Source organism: Pipistrellus kuhlii, unplaced genomic scaffold (assembly GCF_014108245.1).
Source record: "Pipistrellus kuhlii isolate mPipKuh1 unplaced genomic scaffold, mPipKuh1.p scaffold_m20_p_20, whole genome shotgun sequence".
NCBI lineage: Eukaryota > Metazoa > Chordata > Mammalia > Chiroptera > Vespertilionidae > Pipistrellus > Pipistrellus kuhlii.
Window position 1 is genome coordinate 11034802 of NW_023425516.1, and position 16803 is coordinate 11051604.

General features: G+C 44.8%; 2 protein-coding genes across 2 annotated transcripts in view; one reads left to right on the forward strand and one right to left on the reverse strand.

Annotated features, from left to right (window-relative positions):
- FAM118B (family with sequence similarity 118 member B) overlaps nucleotides 1–12266 on the reverse strand; it is a 35438-nt gene extending 23172 nt beyond the window's left edge. Inside the window, exon 1 of the mRNA XM_045585454.1 lies at nucleotides 12160–12266. The gene's annotated coding sequence lies outside the window, so the exon portion shown is untranslated. The remainder of the gene's footprint in view (nucleotides 1–12159) is intronic.
- An 85-nt stretch (nucleotides 12267–12351) lies between these two features.
- On the forward strand, nucleotides 12352–15526 carry RPUSD4 (RNA pseudouridine synthase D4). The gene is made up of 5 exons (XM_045585360.1): nucleotides 12352–12387; nucleotides 12889–13054; nucleotides 13599–13800; nucleotides 14911–15001; nucleotides 15096–15526. Exons 1-5 carry the CDS (start codon nucleotides 12352–12354, stop codon nucleotides 15405–15407), a joined length of 807 nt encoding a protein of 268 aa, XP_045441316.1. The 3' UTR covers nucleotides 15408–15526.
- The last annotated feature ends 1277 nt before the right edge of the window (nucleotides 15527–16803 follow it).

Below are 16803 nucleotides of genomic sequence, written 5' to 3' on the forward strand. Positions count from 1 at the left end.
AAAATAAAACAGTGACAGGAATAAAGACTGGCTATTTCTCTAGCCTAAACATAGAAAAGGGTTAACTTCATTTTCTAAGGGGAAAAGACAGTCATCCTCTGATGTGGAAGAAATCAAATGGGGGCATTTGGACTAATTCCAATACACCTGGGTTTTACAGGACGGGAGGAAGGAAAAGGTACCCAGCATAATATCTCCAGAAGAGCATCCAACAAGGGCGTGGACCAGTAACAAATAAGCTGCTTTACTCAGGTAGCTCATCAGTTCAGTTCTATCACGCAGAAGGCAGCTTTCCTAATGGTGTATAAAACAAACTTCCCATTATTCCAGGCTCCAGGGCTCAGATGTACTTACATTAGTGATTTTTAATCATAAAACCAAAGTAACACATCGTGTGTAGGAAAACAAAACTGTTTCAAGAAGGAATAATGGGACCCTGAATCAAAATTTGATTTGAATTAGAAGCTGGTGATGAATTTACCATGCAAAGAATGAGAAGTTCCTTGCAACTGCTTTCCCTCCTGTGAAACTTTTGAGAAGGTATATCCCCAAAACAATGACACATGTTGCTAAGAAAGATTTTAAAAACATTAAAAGAAAAAAAAAAAAGATATATTTTCCATGTATCCAGTAGTATTGTTGCCAGAGGAATTAGTGGGCCAGATTTCTCTATCACTTGTGGGTGTGAGTTGGCTCTTAAAGATATTTTGAGAAAATGAGTTTTCTAAGATTCTCATGGGAAAACAAGATGTGGAAAACGGTTTTATCTGTGAAGTACCATTTCCCTTAAGCCAGTCCTCAAAAAGGGGCAGCTGGGGTTCCAGCAGAGCCAAAAGTAAGGCCAGTGCCCAGAGCTTCTGTTCCATGCTATAGCGGGTCCAGTTCAGCATTCAGTTCATTAAAGTCCATTAGTCCAGTGGTCGGCAAACTGTGCGAGTCACATGCAGCTCTTTGGCCCCTTGAGGCTTGGGACCAAACTACCATGGCCTGGGCGAGTCTATTTTGAAGAAGTGGCGTTAGAAGAAGTTTAAATAATTTGGCTCTCCAAAAAAATTTCAATCGTACTGTTGCTATTTGGCTCTATTGACTAATGAGTTTGCCAACCACTTCATTAGTCCAATGTGGATCCCACGTGGAACTCAACTACCATAAGTTGGGTATAGCCAAATGCAAAGAAGAAATTAACCAACCAGTGTATACCAGCAATGGCTAAGCCTTCCTTGAGTAGACAGAGCTTTGGGTGTGAGTCCTGTCTTCTTTTCTTGCTGCAAGTAAATAAAACTACCTACCGACAATCAAGGCTGGTTTCTGAATAGAACACCCCAACAGGCGAACTTGAGTTCAGCAACACAAATGGTGATAGGTCTCTACTTGCACTAACATCAGGTGGCCACAACCCTGGCATAAACAGTGACCAGTCTTGGCTTGGAATGTAGCTTCAGTTAAGAAGTCACAACCCTAACACAAGTGGCAGCTGGCCTTGTTCATATAGTGGGGCCATCAAATGGTCCCAAGACTGCAGCTAGTGGCAAGCTGGCCTCATTTCACAACACAGCCTCTGCCAAGCTTCTCCAAGCTCAGACTAAGCAGCAACCCACTGCCAGATCACTTTCCAGATCACTTTCCAGATCCTATTAGGCAGCCCCAAGCCAGACACTATGGCAGCTAACCTTGGCTTGCACCAGAGCCTCTCCCAAGAGGCCCCAGACCCAATACAGATGGTGGCCAGCTTCAGACCACACCAGACCACCACCCAACCAACTCCACAATTACCACACCCAAGCAGACTTGACTGGCACCAGAGCCCCACTAAAGTGACTCATCTTTATAGGTTCAGCCCTACACAACAGCTCATTCATTGTAGCCATGGCCAGCAGGGACAGCAGGTAAGCTTGAGGGTCAACTCCACCCTCAGATGTGACAACAGCAATCAAAGATCAATTACAACAGGAGGGCACACACACCCCACACAAGAAACACCCTGGGAGCCCTTGGCCAGTAGAACAGAAAATCAATGAATGGCTAAATCATCTGACAGAAAATCAACAAGGAAACAGGCCTTGAAGGACACATAAGACGGATCTAATTGACGTTTTCAAAGCATTTTACCCCACAGCAGCAGAATATACGTCCTTTTCAAGTGCACATAGAACATTTTCCAGGATAGGCCACAAGTTAGACCACAAAACAAGTCTCAATAAATTTAAAAAGAAAATTTGAAACTTGAAATCACATGAAGCATCTTCTCCAACCACAATGTTATAAACTACAAATCAATTACAAGGAAAAAAAAACCCTGAATAATGCACGAACATGGAGGCTAAGTAACAAGTATAACAGGAACAAACTGACACAGAGAATAAATTGATGGTTGCCAGATGAGAGCAAGGTTGGAGGGAGGGATGAAAAAGGTGAAGGGATTAAAGTACAAATTGCCAGCTATAAAAAATAACCATGGGATGCAAAGTACAGTATAGGGAATGTAGTTGATACTGTTGTGATAACTATGTATAGTGTCTAATGGGTACTAGACCAATCAGGGTGATCACTTTGTAAACTACATAAATGTTTCATCATTATGTTGTACACCTGACACTAATATAATATTGTCTGTAAACTGTACTAGAAAAATTTTTAAAAATATTTATTTTTTGTTAATATATTTTTATTGACCTCAAAGAGGAAGGCAGAGGGAAAGAGAGATAGAAACTAGAAACATCAATGATGAGAGATAATCACTGATCGGCTGCCTCCTACACACCCACTAATGGAGATTGAGCCCGCAACCCAGGCATATGCCCTTGACCGGACCTAAAACCGGAGCCCTTTAGTCCTCAGGCTGATGCTCTATCCACTGAGCCAAACTGGCTAGGACTGTACTAGAAATTTAAGTGAAGAAAAGAACCAGGATAAATGGGTGACATTGTAGGGTTTTTTATTTTTAAGACAAATATGTGCTGTGACTTTCAGCCACAACTTACCTACTTATGGCTCTTTATCTCTACACATAAAAATTCTCATCTGCTTTGGAGCAGTCTTCTTTAGCTTTTTGCTTTCTCCTTCCCAACAACATGAAAAGAAGCTAAGATCACAAAATACTTTGTGCGAAGTCCACAGATTTGTTTTATAAAACGGAACTGCATGCATTTAATTCGGCCCACTTCTAGTCTAGTAATTTCCCTGTGGCCTGGCCATAATTATATTCCATATATGCTTGTAGAGTAAAATGACAGGAACTGTGTTAGTCCCAACAAGTTGTTGAGTTTTCATGTTCAAGTATCTGTGAAGTGTCAGACAGTATCTTAAGAATACTCCTATTATCATATCCACCAAACACCATTTAACATTTATAAATGAGGCAGGCACTGTTTTCTGTACTTTACAAATGTTCATTCTTCTCTGAAGTAGATATTATTATCTTCTCATATCACAGATATTAGAATCCAAGCACAGAGATGTTAAGTGCCTTGCTAAAGATCACACAGCTATTACACAGTAGACATAGGATGCTCACTTGAGTCCATGTTGTGAAGACATAATGCAATACTGTCTCGCCCAAGGTGACTAAGACTGTAAGTATACCCATAAGGCACATATTCTTAAAAAGTCTCTACCTTTTGGGGGAAATAGAACTTATAACCAAATATTTACTGCATATTTGTCCTAAGTGTAACACGTATGTATGAGGTACAGAGAGGATTAACAATTTTGCTTGAGTAAGATCAAGGAAAGCGTTATGGGAGACGGACACCTTTAAGGCAAAATTCAATGAAATCCTTAGTACTTATCTTCCTTTACCTGCTGGAAGCATCAGACATTTAATTCATCCTCACCTCATTTGGACTCTGTTTTCCTCCCATCCCTCCAGTGAAAGCTTTTTCTCTGTCCATCCCTTAAACGTTAAGAGTCCAGTCTACTTTAGGTGCTCCAATCTATTCACTTTACTCATTCCCTCCCCTGACCACGCCATCTACTCCAAATGATTCAAATACCAACTAAATGTCAATGACTCCCAAATCTGTATCTTCAGCTCAGATCTCTGCTGTGCTTCAGACCAAGGAGACACCTGCTCAAAAGTGTCCATTACACAGCGCCTCACTTCAAGATAGTACTTCAAACTTTAAAGGTCAAAAACCATCCGAAACCAGTTCCTTATCATGTATTACATAGGCCTCCGCAGGGCAGAAATAACCTCTGGGTGAGAGGCCTACAGGTGGTTATTTCCCTCTTCCTGTTTCAAGCATCAACACAAGTACTTATTGACTTTGAAAGCCTGTTGGGTACTTTAGCAATGCACTTGTACTTGTAAGTACATTCCTTGCATCAATTCCAACAATCCCAACAATCCCTCGAAGAGCAGGAGAATGTTGGACCAAAGGAAACTTGGGAAAGTGGTTAATTTAAGCTTGAAACCTTTACTTAGTTTGACATTCTTTTCAGGATGTCTTTGATCTGTAAATGAACTGAGAGATAAAAGCAGTGTTTAGACCTGAAACAAGAATCTGAAAGTTCAATAAATAAACAAACAAACATTGCTTTGCTGAACAGATAGCACCAGTCTTAAAAAGTGACCAGTAAAAATAACTGAGGGAAAAAAATAGGTGAAGAGCAAAACAGGTTAGGGAGACCTACTAACACACTTTCTTAAAAAAGAATGGAGGAGGTGAGTGCAAGACCAAGGGTGAGACCACAGGGACAGCAACAGGGGCTGGCCTGGGCCCAGGGACCAAACCTAGCCTCCCAGGTTGGGAAAGAAACGGGTCCGTGCAGGCAGTGCAGGAAATACATAAAGGACAGGGAAGGATCCAGAGCATCTGGAGTGAGCAGAGGCCCCGGCCCTCCCCCGGCCGCGTAGACATGACCTAATGGGGCCTGTAACACTGTGACCAAGAACTAAGTTCTCACCACACATAAGGCTTTGTCTTTACTTTAGGGCAGACACTCAAACCTGCTCCAACGCAGAGCAGAAAAATAAAACACTGTAATGGGCTTTCTTTGAAGCCATCATATCCATGTAATAAAAATAGATATTATGAAAAAGGACCAAAGGAAAAGAAAATATGGGATGAAAAATCAGAGAAATAATGTAAGGAAATGTCCCAGAACTGAAGGACACATATTTCTAAGAATGTCAGGATCCACTGAGTACCCAGAACAGTAAATGAGGCAAGACCATACCATGGTACATCATCATATTCCCTAGCACCCAGACAGAGAGAATACACCCAAAGCTTCCAGCGAGGAAGAAAAGAAAAAACCAACAAAATAAGGTCACATAAAAAGGATCTGATTCCCTGTGCGTCTAGAGCAATTACAGAAACCAGGCGGTATATAATGCCTTCAAAATTCGGAGGGAAAATCGTTTCTCACCTAGAATTCTGTAACAGTTCCAAACAATCAAGCAAGTCTAGGGGAAGACAAAGTTACTGAAATACTTCTTAGTAAATAAGGGTGTATGCCAAGAAGTGGGACGGCCTGGTGCCAGCACAGGAGAGTGAAAGGGCAGTTCCTGAACTGTATTTGGGCAGTACATAGTTCCTGATAGAAAAGAGTAGAGAGAGGAGAAGGAGGAAGATGCAGAGCTCCAATAAAAAATTTAAAAAAATGAAAGTGATACATCTCAGCTCACAGGAAAGGTTACTGATAAGAAAGTGACAAATATTTTGCAGGAAATGTTACCGATAAGAATGTGACAAATATTTTAAGTGTTGGAAAAACAACAGTAGATGTGTGAGAAAAGCAGGCAACACAAGGAAGAGCGGAGCTGAGATAGGTCACCTGCCTCAATAGTTGAATGATACCTGGCAGAGGTACAAACACAGGAAAACTGCTTGTTTTAATAAAAATTACAATGTAGCTGTGACAGGGGAGGAGGATGTGGGAAATGGGGGAGTGGAAGAATGAAATCTTAATCTACCACAGCCAGAAATCAACAAGCCAAACACTGGGGGGAAAGACGAGAAATAACATAGCAAATGATAGTAAAATATGAGAAAAACACTTGCAGAAAGAAGGAAATAATTGAGTGATTGCCTCTAAGAAATGAGACTGAGGTGAGGAAAATGGAGGGCGTGGTTTTTGTTTTTTTCCTTTTTAATACTATCTGACTCTAAAACATATTCATGAATTATTTTGATAAAAAATAAATTAAAAAAGGGAATGCCCTAGCTCATTTGGCTCAGTGGATAGAGCATTGGCCTGGGGACTGAAGGGTCCTGGGTTTGATTCCCATCAAGGGCACATACCTAGGTTGCAGGCTCATCCCTGGTGCGTGCAGGAAGCACTCAATTAATCAAGATGTCTCTCACATCGATATTTCTCTCTCTGTGTCCTTCCTTGTCCCTTCCACTCTCTCTGAGTCAGTGGAAAAATATCCTCGGGTGAGGACTAACTTAAAAAAAGGGAAAACAGCAACATTTAAAATTTGCCATGTTTCTCTCTACATTTTCAAGCAACCTTACCTTTTGTGTGGTGTATTCATAAACAAGAGAACTTTTAGCCCAGGCCCCCAGAGTGCTTGCTAGGCAGGAAAGACCAAGGGAAACTGATCCCTGGGCCCGCTCAGAATTTACAGATTCAACATTTCTAGAGGAGTGCTCTGTACACTTAAAAGGACCTCGAGTGAATCTTACCATCGAGCTAGTTGGGGAAATGCTGACTAGTGGGTTAACCCAACATACACACTACAGTTCCTAAGAAAAATACCTGGTCACTTTTTTCTGGAAGGAGCTTCTGTTTGCTTGGTTCCACAGCACAGTCTTAGCAAATACTGGGACCAGTAAACTCAGTGTGGATCTGGTTTTCTAAATCAGCTGACAGCTCAGCTCTCCTTATACCAGCTCTGGAAATTATTTTCATTAAATTAATGGGATCCTTAGGGCCAACAGAGCATGTTCCAATCATTAACAATGAAAACACAACAATCCACATTGATAATTTCCTGTTTAAATTTTTAAGTAATCAAAGAATAGGTTTATTCAACTTAAGCAATTATATGTTGCAAATACCTTCTTGAATTTCTCTAGGATCCTGATAGCCTCTGCCTTTTGACTGTGTACTTGGTGAGTATCCACTGTCCATGTTCTGGAAGCATCGTCTCTATGTTCACCCTGCTCGTGTATACTCCTTTTCTCATAAGATACCTTGTTCATCTTCATTTATGTAAATGCCATAAGATACACAGCTCTTTACAGTCTTGAAAATGCTCTAATGTAATGATCTTATTTTAACTTAAAATCATGAAATGCTACTAATACTTTGAGTATCTGGATACCACTTATATTTATCTCGTGGCTCGTCAAAGCTATCTTACTAGGTACGAATTATTAATGCCACTGCTTATATGAAGAAACCAGCTGAGGTTGGTCATGTGGGGACTGGGCACAGCCACCACTTCCAGGCCAGCTGTCTTCTGTGGGCTGCCTCCAGTTTTCCTGTTTGAAGCAACAATTATTTCCACATGTGTCATGATATGAAAGAGTTCAGGAAGTTCTGGGTTAAGCCAGACCTGCTTTGATCATCAATCAAAAGATTAAAAATATGTAGGGGTAACAGAATCAGTACAACACAATTTCTTTAAAATGCTGGTGTAGGAAAAAAGCACTAACAGCCATGATATAGGTCCACACTACTGATTTCTAATATTATTTTATTTATTTATTTTTGGGGAAAGATATAGAGACATCGATTTGTCGTCCCACTTATTTATGCATTCATGGTATGTGCCCTGACTAGGGATCAAACCCACCACCTTGGCATATCAGAACAATGCTGAAACCAACAGCTACAAGACCAGGTCTCTCATATAATTTTTTTTCCTGTCTGCACTCCCTCTGACATGCCCCACTTAGGAAATCTTAAGGTGTATTCCAACAACCCTCAATAAAGTAACCTCCAAATATAAATGTTAGCTCACTGGCATAACTTTAAATTCTGGGGTAAAGAGCAATCATGGTTCTCTAGGCCAATACTAAATGTACTCAAGATAAGTCTGAAATAAATTCCACTTGGTAAGAAAGAGAAGTCCTTAAATGTCAGTGGAAAAGCTTTATAGAATGAAGCTTAGAGCTGTGAGGATCTCCTTTTAAAAGACAAAATACTGAAGCCCAAGCAGCTGAACTGGTGCCAATTCCCAGATCTCTGGCTCCCAACTGCACTTTTGGTTTGTTTTTGTTTTGTTTTTTTTAGTAATATATTTTTATTGATCTTAGAGAGAAAGGGAGAGATAGAAAAATCAATGATGAGAGAGAATCAATGCTGGGGATTGAGCCCGCCTCTAGGACATGTGCCCTGATCATCAGACTATGACCTCTTGGTTCATAGGTGAATGCTCAACACTGAGCTACACCATCTCCGCCTAACAAATGCACTTTCTAAGACACCCCCAGAGCTCCCGCTGTTGCTTCACTGACTCACTCCGAAACCATAAAACAATGTCCAAGTACTTCCTGCTCCTCAGGGAAACTGAATTGCTGGTTAATATGCAACTAGCAAATCATTGTTTGAGAAGCCAGCATTTAACCTTATGCTACTGATTAAACTTAAATTTGTGCTATTTAAACACAAGTTCCTTTATTAGTAGTCCTTATTTATATCTGTGAAATAAAAAGGCAGCTTTGTTTCTGCATAAATCAGGAAACATCCTTAAAAATGAATTAAGGCCCTAGCCGATTTGGCTCACTGGGTAGAGCGTCAGCCTGCAAACTTTAGGGTCCCGGGTTCAATTCCAGTCAAGGGCACATGTCTGGGTTACAGACTTGATCCCCAATAGGGGGTGTGCAGAAGGCAGCCAATCAATGACTCTCTCTCATCATTGATGTTTCTATCTCTCTCTCCCACTTTCTTCCTCACTGAAATCAATAAAAATGTTTTTTTTTTTTAAAAAGAAAAAAATGAATTAAGTTCTTTATATTGTTATTTTGGGGGCACTTGATATATTATGATATAGCAAAATCTCTAAGTAGGGGTTGACAGAGAGGAAGAGGATAAAGGAGGACAAATACATGGGGATGCAAGGAGACTAGACTTGGAGTGATGAGCACAAAATCGAGTCCACAGATGTCATTTTACAAAGTGATACACCTGCCAGAGCCAGGTAGCTCAGTTGGTTGGAGCATCATCCCAATGAGCTAAATTTCGGGTTTGATCTCTGATCAAGGCACATACAAGAAGCAACCAATGAATGTAGCAAAAAGTGAAACAACAAATCGATGTCTCTTTTGCTCTCCCCCTTAAAAAAAGAAAAATCAATCAACTCTATTGCTTTTACAAAAAAAATGTACATATGAAACTTGTCATTAACCAATGTTACGCCAATAAATAAAATTTTAAAATATATGTACATATGCCATCTTCGAACTCTAAAGAACGAAAACAGCACAAATAGAATTTTCTTCCTTGTACTGAGAATACAGTCCAGATGAGCCAACCAAAAACAGAATGTGAGATTGCTGCAGAAATGGAACAAATAAACTGTCTAAGGAAGAAGGCAAAATAGCTTTAAAAAAACAAAAGATAGACACCATATTTGCATAAATTCTTCTGCACTTAGCAGCTCTACTTTAAATCACCACATGCATAGACTCATTAGGGAAGTTATAACTTCCATACCCATGTTGGCTAAGACTGATAACAAGCAAACAAGGACTTTGAATTCTTACAGGTTTTCTTATGATATTTCAACCACAACAAATCTAGGAGTTCCTTCTCCAGAAAAAAGTGACCAGTGTTTTTATTCTTGGGTACTACAGTGTTGTCTTGGGTTAAACTGAAACCCAAGAACACCAGCTCTGTGTCACCAGCAATGACATCTGAGTTGGTTCTTCATTTTGTTTCCTGCACAGAAGGCCAATTCTGCAAGAACAGATATCATTTCTTGAATGCCATCAAGGACAAATTAAGGTAGAAATAGTTTTTTCCCAGCCCCCACAAAACCATAGAAGTCCTATCCCCAAAGTGAATTAAAGTCCTAATGTCAAAATTTCAGAGTCCTCGGGGGTGGGGGGAGAAAGTCTTCATGCACCTAAATAATATGTGATATGCAACTTTTCAGTGAAATCAGAATCGGGTCTGAAGCATATCAGTAAAACATAATAATTCTTGTAGGGTGTAATGTCTCAACTTTCACAGATCATGTCTTACCTGTGAATTTGCAGAGGGGAAGGGGCGGGCAGAAGGAGAGAGAGAAGTTGCCTCCCAAACTCCCTTGTAATTCTTTGCATTCTATCCCAGGCCCCTGTCTTATTACAGAAACACACACACACCTTCTTTCCTACTCTTTACAGATATCTCCATTCTTCAAAAAAAAATGACAGAACGAAGACAAATCGAAATGTTCAGATACACCCCACACATGTCTATGATGCATTTCATCTAATGAATCTTCGACGTTACCCTTGTGCCAGATGTGGGAATAAAAAACTGAATGAGTCCGTAAGTGACTCACAGTTCAACAGCAGCAGCCAATGGTGCATCTTAAAAAAAAAAAAAAAAAAAAAAAAAAAAAAATATATATATATATATATATATATATATATATAGTGTGTATATATATATATATACATATATATATATATATATATATATATATATATATATTGAGAGAGAGAGAGAGAGAGAGAGAGAGAGAGAGAGAGAGAGGGGGGGGGAGGGAGAGGGATAGAGAGTTAGAAACATTGATGAGAGAGAAACATCGATCAGCTGCCTCATGCACACCCCCTACTGGGGATGTGCCCGCAACCAGGGTGCATGCCCTTGACCGGAATCGAACCTGGGACCCTTGAGTCCGCAGGCCTACGCTCTTATCCACTGAGCCAAACCAGTTAGGGCCCAATAGTGCATCTTGACTTGTACAACTCAACCCCAACTCAAACTCAAGAGGACAGGACAGTAGAGGGAGAGAGGCCGCTGAATGAAGAAACGTAAAGGGTTCTACGACGGACCGCCCGGACTGCAGCATCCTCGCGGATTTCCCTGCCACCCAAGCCCTTGTCCTTTTTTTCACTCTGTCCCGATTACTTTTCACAATTCCCCTTGCGCGGAGTCTCCGTCCTACTCAAGAAGCTGCAGGCTCCTCCCTCCTTATCGTTCAAACTCTTCCCTTTCAAGCCATCCACGGGCTGGCCGGCCCCCCTTACCTGCTCAGGTTGATTTCTAGCTCAATCTACGGCTCCCCGTCTGCCAATCCCTTTTGGAGGGGGTAGGCGGGGCGCGAACCCGATCCCACGACCCACACCCCAACTCCTCGGGCGGCCTCCACTCCAATAAGCCATCGTCACGCGCGGCCCCCTCGGTCCTCGGTCGTCGGGGCGGGGCCCCCTCGCTCAGAACTCGGCATTCGCTTTCTCCGGACCCAGCAGGCAGGCGGGTCCCACATCCCCATCCCCACCAAGCCGTCCATCTTCCCGGCCGCCCCGTTAGTGAAGTCAGAGAAAGTCGCTTACAGTGTGGGCACGAGAATCCCAAAGGAAGACGGCGAGAGGAGAGGGTTTGAGGCGGTTGCGAAATATGGAAGGGAAAAAAAAAATGAAGGGGAAAATAAAATGGTTAAAAAAAAGAGAAAGAAATGAAGGGAACGGGAAAGGGGACGGTCTCAGCCTATTCTTGGGAAGGAGCCGGGAAAGGGGTAAGGGGGGAGGTGAGGAGAGGTGGCTGCAAGAAATGCATTCTGGAGGGAGGACAAAAAAGAAACTCAAGGGGTTCCCTAGGCAGAAAATCGGTTATGGGGGACGGGGGGGGGGAGGGGTGCAGGATAACGCGAGGGCTCCCTCAGCCCCCATCACCACAGGGAGGGAACAGGTTACTACGTAAGACTAAGAGGCTGAGAGCCGGGAGGTGACAGCCACGGCCGGGCATCTCCGAGGGTCGAGCGGCACGGAAATGGACGGTGAGGGGCAGGACGCGCTCCCCGGACAACGGCCAAGAGCCCCGCGGACGCGGCTGCCAGGACGAACAAGCCGGAGCCTGAGGCGGCTCCGGGGAGAGCGTCCGGGAGCATCGCTCCGCGCGGAGGCGGACAGGGTTTGAGGCGGTGCTGTCGCCCTCAGGGGAGGCAGGGTCTCCCAGGGCCGTGCTCTCCGAGACAAAGATCGTGCGACCGCGGGGGAAACGCCGGAGGAGCCGGCATGCCCCAGCCCCGGCCGAGCTCCCGCGCGTACTCACCGCGTCCTCTCCACTCGCCGGCCGCTCTAACTGCGGTTAACGGCCGGCGCAGGAGCACTCAGCGTGCGCGCTCACGTGACCCGGCCGGGCTCTGCCCCGCCCCCTCCTCCACCACGTGACCCACACAGCCCCGCCCCCCTCCCGCCTGCCTCAGTGAGAAGGGTCGCCACTCGCCCCGCCCTCCTCGGCAAGATGGCGGCGCCCAGCTGGGCCGTGCTGCGCCTCCGGGTTCGGGGTTCCGGGCAGGGTGTGGGCAATCTCCTCTGTCCCGTCCCAAAGCCATTTTGTACCGCCGCTGCTGCCGCCGCCGCCTCTAAGCCCCTGGACGCCCAACAGTTAGCGGAGAAGCTCCGAGCCCAGAAACAGGAACAAAGGCGAAGAAGGAGCCGGTGAGTCCGGAAGGAAAGACTACAATTCCCAAGAGGCAGTGCGCTCTGGGTCCCCTGGCGGGCGAGGGTCCTCAGGGAGAATGCAAGTCAAGGTCCAGGTTGGTGGCGGAGAATGGAGAGGAAGCGAAGGGAAAGGTCTGCAGCTTGCGGTGCCTTCCTGTGGGGCTGGTCCTTGGGTCCTGCGGGCTCGGTGCTAAGCATCCCCGCTCTCAGCTTACTGGGGGAAGACGCGAGTCTACTGCAAAGATACAGTGATGCCCTCCCTGCCCAGATGCTCACCCAGACTTCTTGAAGGTCTTCCCCATCAGGCATATTCCCATCGCTTTTTCTCTTCCCGTAGGAGTTCAAAAACCCGGTCCAGCGGAGAGTGCACGAACTAGTGCGGTTCACGCAGCAACTGCAACGAGTCTACCCCAACATGCTCGCTAAGGCACTGAACCGAGGGATTGTCCACCAGGACAAGGACCTTGTGGTCATCAATAAGCCCTATGGTCTCCCTGTGCGTGGTAAGGACCACGTGGGAAAGGGAGGGAGGAAGGCCTCTGCTTCTTTCTGCCACAATTAGGGGCAACACTCAGACACCACTTCGGGGGGGCTCTCAACAGCCTTGCATTCAAAATAATTTAAAAACTTTAATATATTTTTTATTGATTTCAAAGAGGGAGAGAGACATAGAAACATCAATGATGAGAGAGAATCATTGACTGGCTGCCTCCTGCAGGCCCTCACGGGGGACCGAGCCCACAACCCAGGCATGTGCCCTTGACCAGAATTGAACCTGGGACCCTTCAGTCTGCAGGCTGACAATCTATCCACTGAGCCAAACCAGCTAGGGCTGGACATCTTGTTAAAATACAAATTTGGATGAATAGTCTGGGCTGAGGGCCTGAGGTTCCTTTCTAGCAAGCTCCTTGGCATAAGGATGTTGGAAGACCCTGGATAAGGCCCTGGGAAGCGTTGACAGGTAACCCAGTGAGGGCTTTCTTTCCCCAGCAGAGTTCTTTGGTGGGGCTTTTCCTGACCACTCAAACCTGTCTTTTCCCATCGTAGGTCGCCCTGGGGTCAAGCTCTGCATCAGTGATGTCCTGCCTATCCTGGCAAAGGTGCTTCATGGCCACGAGGCAGAGCCCCCGCATCTGTGCCACCGGCTCGACAAGGAGACTGCAGGCGTCATGGTGTTGGCTCGGGACAAGGAGGTGGCACACCAGGTCCAAGAGCTATTCAGAACCCAGCAGGTGGTGAAGAAGTACTGGTTCGGAGCCCGCCTATAGCGGTAGAGGGGGTAGGCGTGAAGGCTTCCCTTTCTCCTATTCATGCATTCGTACAGCGGCTGCTCCCGTTCCTAGGACCCGTGGCCATTGGAAAGGCGTGGGAAGCAGATTTAGTGCTTTGAGCATTCGAGTCGCTCCTAATAATGGCTATACGTGAAGACCATTGAAAATTTATGCAAGTAATATTTGATTTCTGTGATCAAACAATCAAATGACAGAAATAAAGCATAAAACTCCTGGAGAATCCATCCACTCTGTCATTTTTGTCCCTTCCCTTGTGGCAGTTTGCTTTTTATTCCTCCCGCCCTGTGTCAACATATTTATTTGTGTGTGTGTGTGTGTGTGTGTGTGTGTGTATATATATATATATATATATATATTTAGTATATACAGTAGGTATGTATGTGTATCTATACACACACACACACACACACACACACACGTGTGCATATGTATATATATCACATTGTACAACGTACATTGTACTTTCTTTACCCACCTAACTCTGTGTCTTGGGGATCTTTTCATGTAGTGCATATAGGTTACCTCAGTTTGCTTTTTTAAAATATATTTTATTGATTTTTTTTTTTTTTAACAGAGAGGTAGGGAGAGGGATAAAGAGTTAGAAATATTGATGAGAGAGAAACATCAATCATTTGCCTCCTGCACACTCCCTACTAGGGATGTGCCCACAACCAAGGTACATGGCCTTGACCAGAATCGAACCTGGGACTCTTCAGTCCGCAGGCTGACGCTCTATCCACTGAGCCAAACCGGTTAGGGCCGTATTTATTTTTAAAGACTGGAATGAAAGACCATGTTATCGATATAATTTTTTTTTTTCTGTTTCCCCTCCCCAAATATTCTACAATGAGCTAACATTACTAGAGGAGTAAAAGAGCTAGGGTCGTAAGAATCGTATGAAGCTCTCAGGCCAAGCATTCTATGAAGAGGTTGTTTGGGACCCTCTGATCTTAGGAAGGGGCCACAGCAATTTCGCTGTGAAAAACCTCCAAGCAGCCAAACCCGAGGAATGCCTCACTCTTGTGGCCTAAGCAGGGTCTGTGTCTCCGCTTTCCTCCCCCTGCCAGGACCATCACTGTGCGGGACCCCGTGCCCTCAGCGGGCGTCGTGGACATCCCCATCATGGAGAAGGAGGTGCAAGGGCAGAAGCACCACAAGGTGGGTGAGCCACCTCCCCGGGGAGGGGGGGTGGGAAGGGGGGCAGGTTTTCTGCTCGCCCATTGGAATCACATCTGGGTTTCTTTGGCTTCAGATGACGCTGTCCCCGAGCTACCGCATGGACAACAGGAAGATGGTGAAAGTGCAGGCCACCCGGAGCGCGCACGTGGCGGTGACCAAGTACCAGACACTGAGCAGCACCGTGTCCTCCGCTCTCTTGGAGCTCCACCCTATCACTAGTGAGGGGTCTCCACGCCATGGCAGGAGGCACCATGGTCCCACATGGTGCTCAGTGCTGCTGGGCTCTGTCCTCCTGAGCAGCTGGTATGGCGGGGGCGGAACTACAGCTGACTTGTTGGAGCGGCTGGGAGCTCCAGGAGGGATAACAGTTAAAAGCACTAGGTAGCTGTCCGGCCGACGTGGCTCAGTGGTTGAGCGTCGACCTGTGAGTCAGGAGGTCAGAGTTCGATGGCTGGTCCACGGGCACATGCCTGGGTTGTGGGCTTGATAGCCAGTGTGGGGCATGGAAGAGGCAGCCGATCAGTGATTCTCTCTCATCACTGATGTTTCTAACTCTCCCTCTCCCTTCCTCTCAGAAACCAATAAAAGTATATATCAAAAAACAAACAACAAAAAGAAACAGTAGATTACCAGAAAGATACAGTTTGTATATAGTTATTTAAAATAGTGCCAAGTGGCCAAAACCAACCTGTGCACCGAAAGGTCCCAGGTTCGATTCTGGTCAAGGGCATGTACCTTGGTTGCCAGCACATCCCCAGTGGGGGGTGTGCAAGAGGCAGCTGATCAATGTTTCTCTCTCATCAATGTTTTTTGTTTGTTTGTTTGTTTTTTAAATATATTTTATTGATTTTTTACAGAGAGGAAGGGAGAGAAATAGAGAGCTAGAAACGTCGATGAGAGAGAAACATCGACCAGTTGCCTCTTGTACACCCCCTACCGGGGATGTGCCCGCAACCAAGGTACATGCCCCTGACCAGAATCGAACCTGGGACCCTTCAGTCCGCACACCAACGCTCTACCACTGAGCCAAACCGGTTTTGGCTCTCATCGATGTTTCTAACTCTATCCCTCTTTCTTCCTCTCTGTAAAAACTCAATAAAATAATTTTAAAAATAAATAAATAAAATAAAATAGTGCCAAGTGGTTTCTCAGAAAAAATGAAGCCTAGAATCACCATGTGATCCAGCAGTTCTACCCCTGGGTATACATCCAAAAGAATTGAAAGCAGGGATTCAAAAAGATGCTTGCACACCTATGTTCCTAGCAACACTATTCACAATAGCCAAAATGAAAACATCTCACATGTCCACTGACAGATGAATGGATGAGCAATGTGGTATCTCCACACAGTGGAATATTATACAGCCTGGAAAAGGGAGGACATTCTGACACGTACTGCAACAAGGAGGGACTTTGAGGGCATTTTGCTGAGTGAAGTAAGCCAGACACAAAAGGGCAAATGTATAAATCCAGTGATATGAGATGCCTAGAGTCAACCTAACAGAGGCCTGCTGGTCCCAAGGGCTAGAGGGGAAGGAGATGGGGAGCTATTTTTTTTTAAAATAAATTTTTAAAAAATATATTTTTATTGATTTTTCACAGAGAGGAAGAGAGAGGGATAGAGAGTTAGAAACATCGATGCGAGAGAATCATCGATCAGCTGCCTCTTGCACACCCCCTACTGGGGATGTACCCGCAACCAAGGTACATGCCCTTGACCGGAATCAAACCCCAGACCTTTCAGTCCGCAGGCCGACGCTCTATCCACTGAGCCAAACCGG